The sequence below is a fragment of the Lepus europaeus genome, chromosome 11, assembly GCF_033115175.1.
Source record: "Lepus europaeus isolate LE1 chromosome 11, mLepTim1.pri, whole genome shotgun sequence".
Lineage (NCBI taxonomy): Eukaryota > Metazoa > Chordata > Mammalia > Lagomorpha > Leporidae > Lepus > Lepus europaeus.
Genome location: NC_084837.1, coordinates 21,342,943 through 21,355,786, shown reverse-complemented (window position 1 = coordinate 21,355,786; position 12,844 = coordinate 21,342,943). Strand labels below are relative to the sequence as shown.

At 50.3% G+C, this 12,844-nt stretch overlaps 1 protein-coding gene across 2 annotated transcripts in view; it reads right to left on the bottom strand.

The window, feature by feature from the left end:
• GCH1 (GTP cyclohydrolase 1) overlaps positions 1–11,831 on the bottom strand; it is a 56,855-nt gene extending 45,024 nt beyond the window's left edge. For both annotated transcript variants that reach the window (XM_062205094.1, XM_062205093.1), the window contains exon 1: positions 11,370–11,831. In XM_062205094.1, coding sequence (XP_062061078.1) covers positions 11,370–11,712 — 343 coding nt within the window. In that variant the 5' untranslated portion in view covers positions 11,713–11,831. The remainder of the gene's footprint in view (positions 1–11,369) is intronic.
• Between the last annotated feature and the right edge of the window lie 1,013 nt (positions 11,832–12,844).

The following is a 12,844-nucleotide window of genomic DNA, read 5'->3' as shown; positions in this document are numbered from 1 at the left end:
TTCCTAAGAAACACATAACCTCTGGTATATCCTCCAGTTTCTTAATGATAATACAAACCACATGGCCCCCTAACCCACCCACCCACCCTGCCATTTTCCTACAAAATGTCATTCTTCTGTGTCATTTAACTATCCTAAGAGGCTGGACATTTGGGTCGCTTCCATTTAGACCTACAGGTGCCAACCTTGGGTGCACGTTACTTCACGTATGCAAGTACACTCACACAAGTAAGACAAATCTTCAGGATTTCCAAATAGGACAAATACACATCTATAATTGAGAGATGTTGGGGCCAGCACTGTGGCGTAGCAGGTAATGCGGCTGCCTGGAGTGCCAGTATCCCATAGGGGCACCAGCTTGGGTCCTAGCTGCTCCACTTCCAATCCAGTTCCCTGTATGGCCTGGGAAAACAGAGAAGATGGCCCACGTCCTTGGGCCCCTGCACCCACATGGAAGACCCGGAAGAAGCTCCTGGCTTCAGATCAGCGCAGCTCCAGCCATTGCAGCCATCTAGGGAGTGAATGGAAGACCTTTTTCTCTCTGCCTCTGCCTCTCTGTAGCTCTATGAAATAAATAAATCTTTTTTTAAAAGTAATATTCGTTTCCATATAATTTCAGTAAAATAATGCAGTAACTAATTTCTGGATGTTTGCAACCTAACAAGGAAAAAAAAATGTACCTCAGGGTGGTCTGTGTACATTTCTCTTCTTAAGGCCATCATCGCTCCATGCGTTTAACACCCATTTCTATCTCCTTTCCGAAGGACCACCTGTTCCCATGTCCTGCCAGTTTTCAGCTGTGTTGCCTTTTTTCCCTCATCAATTTCTAGCACCTCCCTTTATATTAAGGTTGTATAGCAGCAGCAGCCTGGTTGTAGGATACGAACTGTGAACGTCTCTTCCCAGGTTGTTACCTGACTTCACCTGTGTTTGACATGTGAAATTTCTTCACTCTTATGTTGCTGAAGTCATCATTTCTTTCCTTTAGTGCTTTCTAGAATGAGTCAGAATTAGGTAGCCCTCCAGTACAGAATTAAGGAGACGTTATTAAGGAAATCAACAGCCTTATGTATTTCCAAACTTTATGTCAAATACTTTAAAACTTATTGAAGAGGGACCAGCACTGAGACATAGTGGGTAAAGCCACTATCTGCAGTGCCGGCATCACATATGGTCACCAGTTCGAGTCCCAGCTGCTCCACCTCCAATCCAGCTCTCTGCTAACCTTTGGGAAAGCAGTAGAAGATGGCCCAAGTGCCCAGGCCCCTATATCCATGTGGGAGACCCAGAGGAACCTCCTGGCTTCAGATCAGCACAGCTCCAGCTGTTGTAGCCATCCGGGGAGCAAAGCAGTGGATGGGAAGACCCCCATCCCTCTCTCTGTCTCTGCCTCTCTACAAATCTGCCTTTCCAATAAATGTTTTAAGGAAAAAAAAGTCATTGCATCTCAAAGTTAATTTCATTTATTTAAAAAATAAAAAACTCATTGAAGAATTAAAGATTTCCTAGAGTCCCCTTATACATTCTCTAAAGAGCTACTGGGCTGGCATTGTGGTGCAGTGGGTTAAGGCACTGGCTGCAACACCAGTATCCCACAATGGAGCACAGACTGGAGTCCCAGCTGCTCAGCTTACAATTCAGCTCCCTGCAAATGTGCCTGGGAAAGCAGCAGATGGTGGCTCAAGTGCTTGGGTCCCCACCACCCACATGGGAGTCCTGGATGGAGTTCTAGGATCCTGGCTTGGGCTTAGTTGCAGCCATCTGGGTGTGGACCAGCAAATGGAAGATTTCTGTCTCCTTCCCTTTCTGTCGCTCTGCCTTTCAAATAAATTAAATAAATACATTTAAAAAAAGATCTCTGGCTAATAAAATAAAAAATAATTAAAGGAGCACACATCATTAGTTTGCAATGTCTAACAAACATGGGTTTGGCAAGCATCAGTGGCCACTAAACCAGAAAGTGAAAGGCGGAGAGGAACTTTGTCATGGACACATCAGGCTGACAACCCCTAAGTCTGGCTGCCCTTTTTTTTTTTTTTTTTTTTTTTTTTTTTTGACAGGTAGACTCATAGACAGTGAGAGAGAGAGAGAGAGAGAGAGAGAGAGAGAGAGAGAGAGAGAGAGAGAGAGAAAGGTCTTCCTTCCGTTGGTTCACTCCCTGATCCAAAGCCAGGAGCCAAGTGCTTCCTCCTGGTCTCCCATGCGGGTGCAAGGGCCCAAGCTCTTGGGCCATCCTCCAATGCCTTCCAGGACCACAGCAGAGAGCTGGAGCAACCGGGACTAGAACCTGGTGCCCATATGGGATGCCAGCACCACAGGCGGAGGATTAACCAAGTGAGCCACAGCTCCAGCCAAGGCTGGCTGCTCTTAACATCACGGAGGACAATTACACAGCTAGCTGCCTCCCGACAGCACAGCCACCAAGGAAGTGTTCTTGACTGAGCTTAGGAAGTTTTCAGGGGTGGGGGCAGTGCTCTCTACATCCAGCTACAGGTGTCTAAGTGATGGGGAGACAGAGGGGGCACATTAAACTCAATCACGACCAGGTATTCAGCAAAACACAGGGTGTGGGGTATTCCATGGAACAAGCGACCCTGTGTATTCAACAACTTACTAAAGACTGAAAAGGTAGACCAAACTAACAAACTAAAGGAATCTTAAAGACACATCCAGTGTGATGTGTGAACCTTGCTTGTGTTCTGACTCAAACCAATCCCCATAGAGAAAGAAAGATACCCTCAGAAAATCAGACACGTGAACGAAATCAGAGATGTGAACACTAGCTCTGTAGATACCAGGGACTTGTCCAAGTATGCTAATAAATTACAAGCTTTTTAAAAGACCTTATATTTTAGAGATTGTTAAGTATTCACCAATGAAATGACATATCTGAGATTTAAGAAAACTCATTGGGGGAGGCTGTGCCTGGCACAGGGTGTGACCCAAGACAGCCTGGGTTCACGGTGATAATGGTGGGCACATGGAAGCTCAGTCCAATTTTGCATATTTTGAACCCTTCTACAACAGAGCACAAGACCTGAAATCCCCCCCAAAGGTCAGCGATTCTTTTCCAGGAGAATTCTGATGTGCCATGGCCACAGCTGACCAGAGATACCTGCAGAGGGAGCCGCCTCGCCAAACAGCTGCAGGACTTCACAAAGGATACGAGGGGGTCTAAAGGATGAGCTCTGGCCTACAAATGTTCAGGAGACCCAACTGGAACCCCTTTTGGGGCTTTCTTCCAGGAAATCAATTCCCTACACTTTTCTTTCTTTCATCCTGCACTTAGACGCAGGGTACTTGGGTAGGGGGAAGACATCAGAGTTAAGAAGCAGCCTCTGGGGCTGGTACTGTGGCATAGTGGGTAATGCCTCCACCTGCAGTGCCAGCATCCCATCCAATCCACCTCTCTGCTATGGCCTGGGAAAGCAGTAGAAGATGGCCCAAGTGCTTGGGTCCCTGCACACACGTGGGAGACCCAGAGGAAGCTCCTGGCTTCAGACTGGCCTAGCCCCAGCTGTTGCAGCCCTTTGGGAAGTGAACCCATGGATAGAAAATATCTGTCTCTCCTTCCCTTTCTCCCTCCCTCCCTAACTCTGCCTTTTAAATAAAATAATTAAAATAAAATAAAAAATTCATCAAATCCTGCACATTTGCTGGGCAATCTGCTCGGGATTCACAGATGAGCATAGACAGTCCCTTCTTCCCCAAGGGGCCAACAAAACTGCTACCATGGCTAGGGCAGGACAAAATCCTAGTGCGTGAATGTCTTCTCCCCTTGAGTAAAACAGGCTTACCTGACTTCAGATACCTCTGTCATTAACCCAACTTAATTACCTTCGGCACAACAGAGTTTTTAAATTTGCAGCTCATTTATCTGCAAGGCAGAGAGAGACAGACAGAGAGAGACAGAGATTTCCCTCCTGCTGGTTCAGTCTGCCAGTGCCTGCAACAACTAGGGTTGGAGTAAGCCAAAGCCAGGAGCCAGGGACTCAATCCTGGGTCTCACATGTGGGTGGCAGGGCCCCTGTACCTGTGTCATCACCCGCTGCCTTCCAGGGTATGCATTAGCAGGAAGCTGGAACTGGGAATGCAACTGAGACTTGAGTCCGAGCACTCCCATATAAGATGCAGGTCCCCCCAAGTAGCAAAGTAACCATTATAGCAAACACCTGCCCCACAACAGAATTACTTTAAAGAGTTATTCATTTGAAAGACAGATTGGGCCGGCACCACAGCTCAATAGGCTAATCCTCCACCTTGCAGTGCCGGCACACTGGGTTCTAGTCCCGGTTGGGGTGCCGGATTCTATCCCGGTTGCCCCTCTTCTAGGCCACCTCTCTGTTATGGCCCGGGAAGGCAGTGGAGGATGGCCCAAGTCCTTGGGCCCTGCACCCGCATGGGAGACCAGGAGAAGCACCTGGCTCCTGGCTTCGGATCAGCGAGATGCGCTGGCCGCAGCGGCCATTGGAGGGTGAACCAACAGCAAAAAGGAAGACCTTTCTCTCTGTCTCTCTCTCTCACTATCCACTCTGCCTGTCAAAAAAAAAAAAAAGAATTGTTCCTATAATCCAGACATCAACATCAAAGATCCAAGGATTCGACAGTTGCCCTCTCCTGGTAAGTGTTAGTACTGCAGTCTGAGTGGGCCAACGCGGGGCTCCAGGGACACAGAAACTACAGATGAGGCAGAGATTGGAACGCTGCAAGCCAAGGACACCAAGGATTGATGCTACCACCGGAACCTGGGAAGAGGCAGCAAGGATTTCGCCCCTCCAGGTGTCAGAGGGATTGCGGGTCTGCTCACACCTGCATTTCAGACTTTCAGCCTCTGGAACTGTGAGACAATTACCTTCTGCTGTGTCAAGAACGCGCTCTGGCTTTTCGTGATGGCAACCCTAGGAAGCAGACACAGATACCAATTTAACAGCTCTGGATGGCATTTTGAAGTGATGTGCAGGGCTGGCTCTGTGGCACAGCAGGTAGAGCTGCCACCTGCAGTGCCGGTATCCCATATGAGTGCTGGTTCGAGGCCCGGCCGCTCCACTTCCGATCCAGCTCTCTGCTATGGCCTGGGAAAGCAGTGGAGGAGGCCCAGGTCTTTGAGCCCCTGCACCCACATGGGAAACCTGGCAGAAGCTCCTGACTTCAGATCAACCCAGCTGCAGTCATTGTGGCCATCTGGGAAGCAAACCAGCAGATGTAAGACCTCTCTCTCTCTCTCTCTCTCTCTCTCTCTCTCTCTCTCTCTGCCTCTCTGTAACTCTCTGCCTTTCAGATAAATAAATAAATCAAAAAAAAAAAAAGTGATGTGCAGTGATTTTTTCTTCCATGGCAGAAAAAAAAGGATTAATATCAATTAATGTTTAAGATATTTCTAAAAAAAACTATTAATACTGACTTTTCCCTTTCATTTGCAACGTAACTTCAACAGTTTTAAATCCACTTAGCCCACATTATTACTTCTCTTTTTTCTCTTTGCTTTTTCTGGCAACAAACAGAAGTATTCTTTAACAGAATAAAATTTTTAAAAAGTATTAGTGAATTATCTACCTCTCAAATAAATTTTAAAAAGTAAAATAAAGTATTAGTGAATCAGGATGTAAGCACACTATGCATCCAGAGTGCACCTCTTAACAATGAGATGAGGGTTTTTTATAATAAACTTTAAAACTTGGGCTATCAACTCACCCTTCACCCACTTTGCAGGAACTATAATTTGACTTTTTGTCCCTTCACACCTTAGCAAGTTGGTGCAATTCTTGGTTCACCATAGTAGTCTGATTTAATAAATCAGAGAGGTTTGTGAATCAGAGAAAACCGTTTTGTGACAGCTATGCCATTTCAACATGAAATGGGTGAGACTCATTTTTGTGTAAACAAAGTATCTAATTGCCTTGTATTATCTTTGGAGAATAGATACAATCTTGCAGTGAAAATGGCAGGGCCGGGACATGACTCACTGCAGGTGTCTGTGCCTCCCCAGCCCTGCAAGGCAAATATCAAGAATCCATCACTTCCGGTGCCATCTCCTGATGCTTCATTACATGAATGCTCCCCAAAACTTGGGACACTGTCAACATGACTCAGAAAAACTGTCATGGCAGCCTGGAAAAGACAAGCTAAACCCATTCTAACTAGGAATGTGACGAAAGAGTAAAGATGTGTGTATTCCTGTAAACTCATAGAAAGAGCCATGGATGGGACGATTAACCTTTGGCAGACAATGCTAGCTAAATGGGTGCTCCCATCTACAGCTGGGAGAGGACCAGGAAGGGAAAAGGTCAGCCACGGTGGCCTCAGAGAGTAAGAGACACCCTCTACCCCGTTTTAATTAGTTGTAGGTTCGGAATAAAAGAACGGAAATATAGGAAAGATGCACTCCCTACAATGAACTTATCAAGGAAAAACCCTGAATCTGTAAGAGGACTAGGCCATGGCTAAACAGATGCAACAGCAACAGACAAAGAGGAGTTGATCTGAGCTGGTCCAAGGATCAGCTCGTGTCTAGGTTCAAAGGACAACTGGCACGTGGCAGAGGTGACAGCATCTCCTCCAACCTCCCTCCTGGGTCACCAGCTACAGACCAGTAGTGGCCAGGAACAGGGAGACCCACACAGCCCTGCCACAGGTGACCGGATGCTCCCATGAGAAGGCACGCACTAAAAACAGCAGATAGGAACAGCAGGCAAGGGTTGTGGCAAGGAGCTGCGGTACAGGAAAAATTCACACATCCCTCAGAACACCAGAAATTGGCAACAACCCACACAAGAGAAAAATTTTTTAAATGGAAAGGATTTGAGGAAGGTAAAATATCAACTGATTTCACATTACACTCAAGTCAAACCTATTAACCAGAAATTAACACACAGAATACAGCAATCTATCTTTTGATACAAAATCCTGTATCTACATAGAAAAATGAGTTCCAAAGTTTTTTTCTACCCAAAAATAACCTGTAGCAGCCACTGATTTATATACCCTCTCCAGAAATAAAAACTGGAGATCGTGCAAGCTTATTTTCTCTATTTCTCTCTTCTGTATTCTCTACAGACTTCAAGACTTCGGTCACTCCTGACTTTCACCTCCATCAACAGCCTTCCTTCTCTCCCATCCAGGGTGGTCCAGGACACAGGCTTCCCATCTCCATCAGGTCCATGCCCTTAAGTTCAGCACCATGCTTGCTGTCCTCTCCCTTCCATCTCCTATTATTTAGCCCTTTCTGTAAAAATCAATATTTAATGTTCATGCATGACTCCCAGATGAAGGCTTTTAAATGTCTATCTCCAATCCACAGTAGAAAGGCATTTTTCACCTGGGCCCAGAGCATGCTAAAAATCACTCCTGTAAAACCTATACAGAAGTTCCTCAAAACAGGTCCCCTTGCTACATCTTACCCCATGTGACAGGGTGATCTTGCCTATTCTACCCATTTTATTCCTTTTTCTTATTATTCTTTAATGCTGATGACCCAGCTCACATCATGAGATGCTTGGTGGACAAGCTACCCCGATTCATCTCTCTGTGTTGCAACATAAGGAGAGAAGTAGTAAGAGTTCAGCAGCCAGGCTGACCACCTGACTTCACTACTTACAAACTGTCAGTCTCTCTGCCTCAGTCTCCTTGTCACAGGGAGAGGAGAACGGTGTTTGCCTCCAACCTGAGGCTCACCAAGACCCTCCATGTAAAGCATTGATCCCACAAAATATATTCACTGAATGCTGTTAATAATCTGAAATAGTCTCTGGACTTATCAAAAACTATGGGGAAAAATATATAGCATGGTTTTAACCATTTTAAAAGTGTTCAGTGCAGTGGCATTCAGTGTGTGCAACTGGAACTACTTTCTAACTGCAGAGTATTTTCATCCTCCCAAGGGAAGACTCAACTCATTAAGCAGACACTCCTCAGCTCCCCCTCCTGCTGGTCCCTGACAAACACTAACTTGCTTTCTGTCCTGGTTCAGGGACTTTTTTAAAAAGTTTTTTTTTTTCTATTATTTTCCAGGCACAGAGGGAGGTGGGAGAGAAAGAGAGGCCGGCGCCGTGGCTTAACAAGCTGATCCTCTGCCTTGCGGCACCGGCACACCGGGTTCTAGTCCCGGTTGGGGCGCCAGATTCTATCCCGGTTGCCCCTCTTCCAGGCCAGCTCTCTGCTATGGCCTGGGAAGGCAGTGGAGGATGGCCCAAGTCCTTGGGCCCTGCACCCGCATGGGAGACCAGGAGAAGCACCTGGCTCCTGGCTTCGGATCAGCGAGATGCGCTGGCCGCAGCAGCCATTGGAGGGTGAACCAATAGCAGTCTCTCTCTCACTATCCACTCTGCCTGTCAAAAAAAAAAAAGAGAGAGAGAGAGAGAGAGAGAGAGAGAGAGAGAGAGACAGAGAGAATATGAATCTTCTATCCACTAGTTCATTCCCCAAATGGCCACAATGACTGGGACTGGTTCGGGCCAAAGTCAGATGCCCCAAACTCCATCCTGGTCCCCCAGCAGGTGCACCTTTCTGCAGCTTCCCAGGTGCTTCAGCAGGAAGCTGGATCAGAAGCTGGGCAGCTGGGGCTCAAACCAAACACTCCAATAAGAGATCCTAGCATTGCAAAGGGCAGCTTAACCCACTGTGCCACAACTCCATGCCCCCCCCCTTGGTTTTATTAAATAATGGCTTAGTACTTGACCAGAACCGTGCTCCAAGGCTGGATGAAGTGCCCCTGCAGTCCTCAGCCCTCTTTGGCTGAATTTGGCTCCTGAGACAAACTGGTGCTAAGTATTTCTCAGGTACACCTGCGAGATGTTTTAGGTAATTCTGTGCCCTGTCTCAGGGCAACACCTGATACTTCAGGAAATGAGACGTACACTCGATTACAGACCACTCCCCTGTGAATTCTCTTAGCAAGCTTCCCAGAGCCTGGCCGTGCTGAGGAGACCACCTCCACATCTGCAGGAGGCAGAGCGAGCAAGGCCCTAAAGAAGATCCTTGAACATTCCATCCCTGAATATCGCCGAACCAACCCTCTTAAAAGTCAGCTGTGGGGCCAGCGCTCTGGCCTGGTAGGTTAAGCATCCACTTTCAGTGCCGGCATCCCATATGGGTGCCGATTCGAGTCCCAGCTGCTCCCCTTCCGATCCAGCTCTCTGCTATGGGAAAGCAGTAGAAAATGGCCCAGATGCTTGAACCCCTGCACCCATGTGGGAGACCCGGAGGAAGCTCCTGGCTCCTGGCTTTGGATTGGCCCGGCTCTGGCTGTTGCTGCCATTTGTGGAGTGAACCAGTGGATGGAGGCCTTCTCTCATCTGGAACTCTGCCTCTCAAGTAAAAAAATCTATTAAAAAAAAAAAAAAAAAAAAAAGCTTCACAGCAGGGCAGGTACTTGGTGCATGACCAGAGAGCCTGGGTTCCATTCGCAACTCTGCTTCCAGCCTTGTTGCTATGCACCCTGGAAGGCAGCAGGCAATGGCTCAGTACTCAGGCCCCTGCCTCCCACCGGGAAAAATCAGGATTGAGTTCCAGGTTCCTGGCTTCTGCCTGCCCCAGCCCCAGCTTTTTCAGGCATCTGGGGATTGAACCAGTGGACAGAAAAAAAAAAATCTGTTTTTCAAATAAATAAATACAATTTTTAAAGATATTCTTATGGCCAGTGCCGCAGTTCACTAGGCTAATCCGTCTGCGGCGCCGGCACACCGGGTTCTAGTCCTGGTTGGGGCTCCGGGTTCTGTCCCAGTTGCTCCTCTTCCAGTCCAGCTCTCTGCTGTGGCCTTGGGGGGCAGTGGAGGATGGCCCAAGTGCTTGGGCCCTACACCCGCACGGGAGACCAGGAGGAAGCACCTGGCTCCTGGCTTTGGATCGGCGCAGCGCACCAGTCACAGCAGCCATTTAGGGAGTGAACCAATGGAAGGAAGACCTTTCTCTCTGTCTCTCTAACTCTGCCTGTCAAAAAAAAAAAAAAAAAAGGTATTTTTATTTATTTGAAAGGCAAAGTTACAGAGAGGAGACAGGAGAGAGAGAGAATCTTGGACCCACTGAATCACTCCCCAGAGAGCAGCAATGGTAGGGGCTGGGCCAAGCTCAAGCCAGGAGCTTCTTCCGGGTCTCCCACGTGGGTGCAGGGCCACCCAAGCACCTGGGCCATCCTCCACCAGCCTCCTAGGAGGATCACCAGGGAGCTGGATTGGAAGCAGAGCAGCTGGGACTCAAACTGGTGCCCATATGGGATGCCGGCGCTACAGGCTGTGGCTTTCACCAGCTATGCCACAGCACCGGCCCCAGTAAAAATTTTAAAACAAGCTGATCTCACAGAAACCAGAAGTTTATTTTTCACTCTTTGCATTTTGAAAATCTGCTTTTGAGGCTCCAAACCTTTGCCACTGGGCTAAAAAGCGTGAACACAGTTTCTTGGCTCCAGGATGCCGTATTATTTCCTCTTGGGGACCCACCCTCTCCCACCCTTCCTTTGGGGTGTGGAAGGCTGGTTAGAAATAACTTTGTTCTTCCCAGGGTCTATTCAGCAGAGTTACTTGATCTTCGATAGAAATGGAAAGGGCAGGGAGGTTGCCTTTCCAGGAGCCCTGTTTTTCTTTGAGAAATGGTGAAGGGAGAAGGCTTCTTAGGCATAAAATAAATAAATATCACCAAGACGCGTGCAAGATGTGGACTGGAAAGCTTTGGGTCACACCCGAAGACAGTATTTTTTGTTGTCTTAAAAAAAAAAAAAAAAGTGCTCACCGCACCAACAGGCACACTGACCTGCCGGTAACCCGCCTCCGCACCCCACCCACCCCGACTGCCTCGCCTGCTGGGTGGCGGCCAGGCAGCGCTGGGTCCGGCCCGGGTCGCTTTGCTGCTTTGGATGCAGATGGAAGCGACGGAAAGGGAACGAAGACTCAGGGCTGCAAACTCTAGCCCCCAAAACCTCACGCCTCAAACTCCAGGGAACAGCCTGCGCTCAGAATCCTGCCCATTTGGGAAAAGAACTGAGCTGGAGCGAACCTGAGCTGGAAAATAATTACAGCACTCTGGAGACCCCAGCGCCCCCCCCCGGGGGGGGCGGGGGGCCATCAGCGAACGTGGAAAAATCACCCGGGGTGCCCCGAGCACCCGAAGCCAACGCTTCCCTCCCAGACCGTCCCAAACCCGGGAAGACGCCTCCCTCGCCAGCACCAGGTGATCCTTGCCAGCCGAATGCTGGGTCCCGCGCGCGCCCCGCGCACTCGGGCGAGCCCGGGCGGAAGAGTCCACGAGGGCTCCGGGGACAGGGCGTCCCCGCCGCTAGGGTGGGGTTCGGGAGGTGACTGCGCTCGGGCGCTCCCTCCCCGGAGTGAGGCAACTCCGGGAAGTTCCCGGAGCCGCCTCCCCAAGCCGACGCGCGCACTGACCCGAGATGGTCTCCTGGTAGCCCTTGGTGAAGAACTGCATGGCCGTGGCCGCCCTCCAGGGCGTCTTGAGCAGCCCCTGGCGCTGCGGGTCCTCGCCCAGCGAGCGCAGGATGGACGCGTAGGCGGCCGCCAGGTTGGGGAGGTTCAGCTCATTATCCTCCTCGCTGCGCGGCCGCTCGCCCTTCCAGCCGTCCGCAGCCGGCGCGCCTCTGGCCTCGGGCCGCGGGGGCTTCTCCGCCGGCCGGCTGGGTCCGGGCCGCGGCGGCTCCCGCTCGGGGAACCCATTGCTGCACCGGGCGCCCCGCGGCGTCTCCGCCAGCGCACGCACCGGGCCCTTCTCCATGGACCGGGGGCGCCTCCGGGCTACAGGTGAACTTCGCCGGCGGCCGCGGGCAGCCAACGAGGGTGCAGACACCCGAGGGAGGCACTAGCCGTCGCACGAGGCACTCCGAGCCCAGGACAGCTGCCGGCTACCCGGTCCGCCAGCGCCCCCTTTTTAAGGCCCGGCAGCGCGGCCGGCGCCGCGAGGGCCTTCCCATTGGTCGGGGCAACCTGACGTCATGGCGCTCGCCCCGCCCCCTCACTGCCCCGGGCTGGGGCCGGGGACTGGAGCCCAAGCACAGGTGAGCTCCTCTCTCTCGCCCGGGAGGGCCCGAGCAGGTTGGGCCCCTGGGGCTGTCGTGGGAAGAACCGAAAGCGAAAAGAGGCAAGTGTCCAGGACCTGGAACCCTGGGGTGGGGAGTCGAGAGGTCGCTGTACCTGAAGCGCCCAGGTCCCCCCGCCCGGAGAAGGATGAGCAAACAGGTGGAAGAGGCAGAGTGCCACCGGCGATCAGATAACAAACCCCCGTGCTCTTCAGGCAGGAGAACATGCTTCCTGGCTTGAAACTTGAAAGTATGTCCACCGCACCTCCCACCCCGGAGGACCCGCTGGCCACCGTCAGAGCGTGATTGCACCCAGTGGCCCCTAGATGAGTCCCTAGCGTCTAGAATGACAGCATTTGTGAGGGCCAGAACTTGGATTTGCTAGCTTGAAAAGTTAAGGCTTCCTTTTAAAATGGAAACGTAATTGTGGGAAGTTGGTGCCTGATTGATTAAAAGTGACGCACAAAGCTCCTATCCCCAGACGTTGGTACAAATTGTGAAATGCTGTTGATCAGCTGGACTCTTAACCTGTGATATCTGCTTTGTTTTCTTTGGGATTAAAAAGTGGAGCTTTAGGGCACTGGCATTTGGTCTAGCAGAGTAGCCCTCAACTGGGACGGCCTTTTCTGGTATCTCAGTGCCTGGTTCAAGTCCTGGCTCTCTGCCATACAGCTTCCTGCTAATTCTCACCTTGGGAGGTAGCAGGTGATGGACAAGGGTCCCTACTCCCCTTGTGAAGGACTGGGATACAGTTTCTGGCTCCTGGCTTCAGCCTGGCCCAGCCCTGGCCATTATGGGGCATTTGGAAAGTGAACCAGCACAATAGAAGAT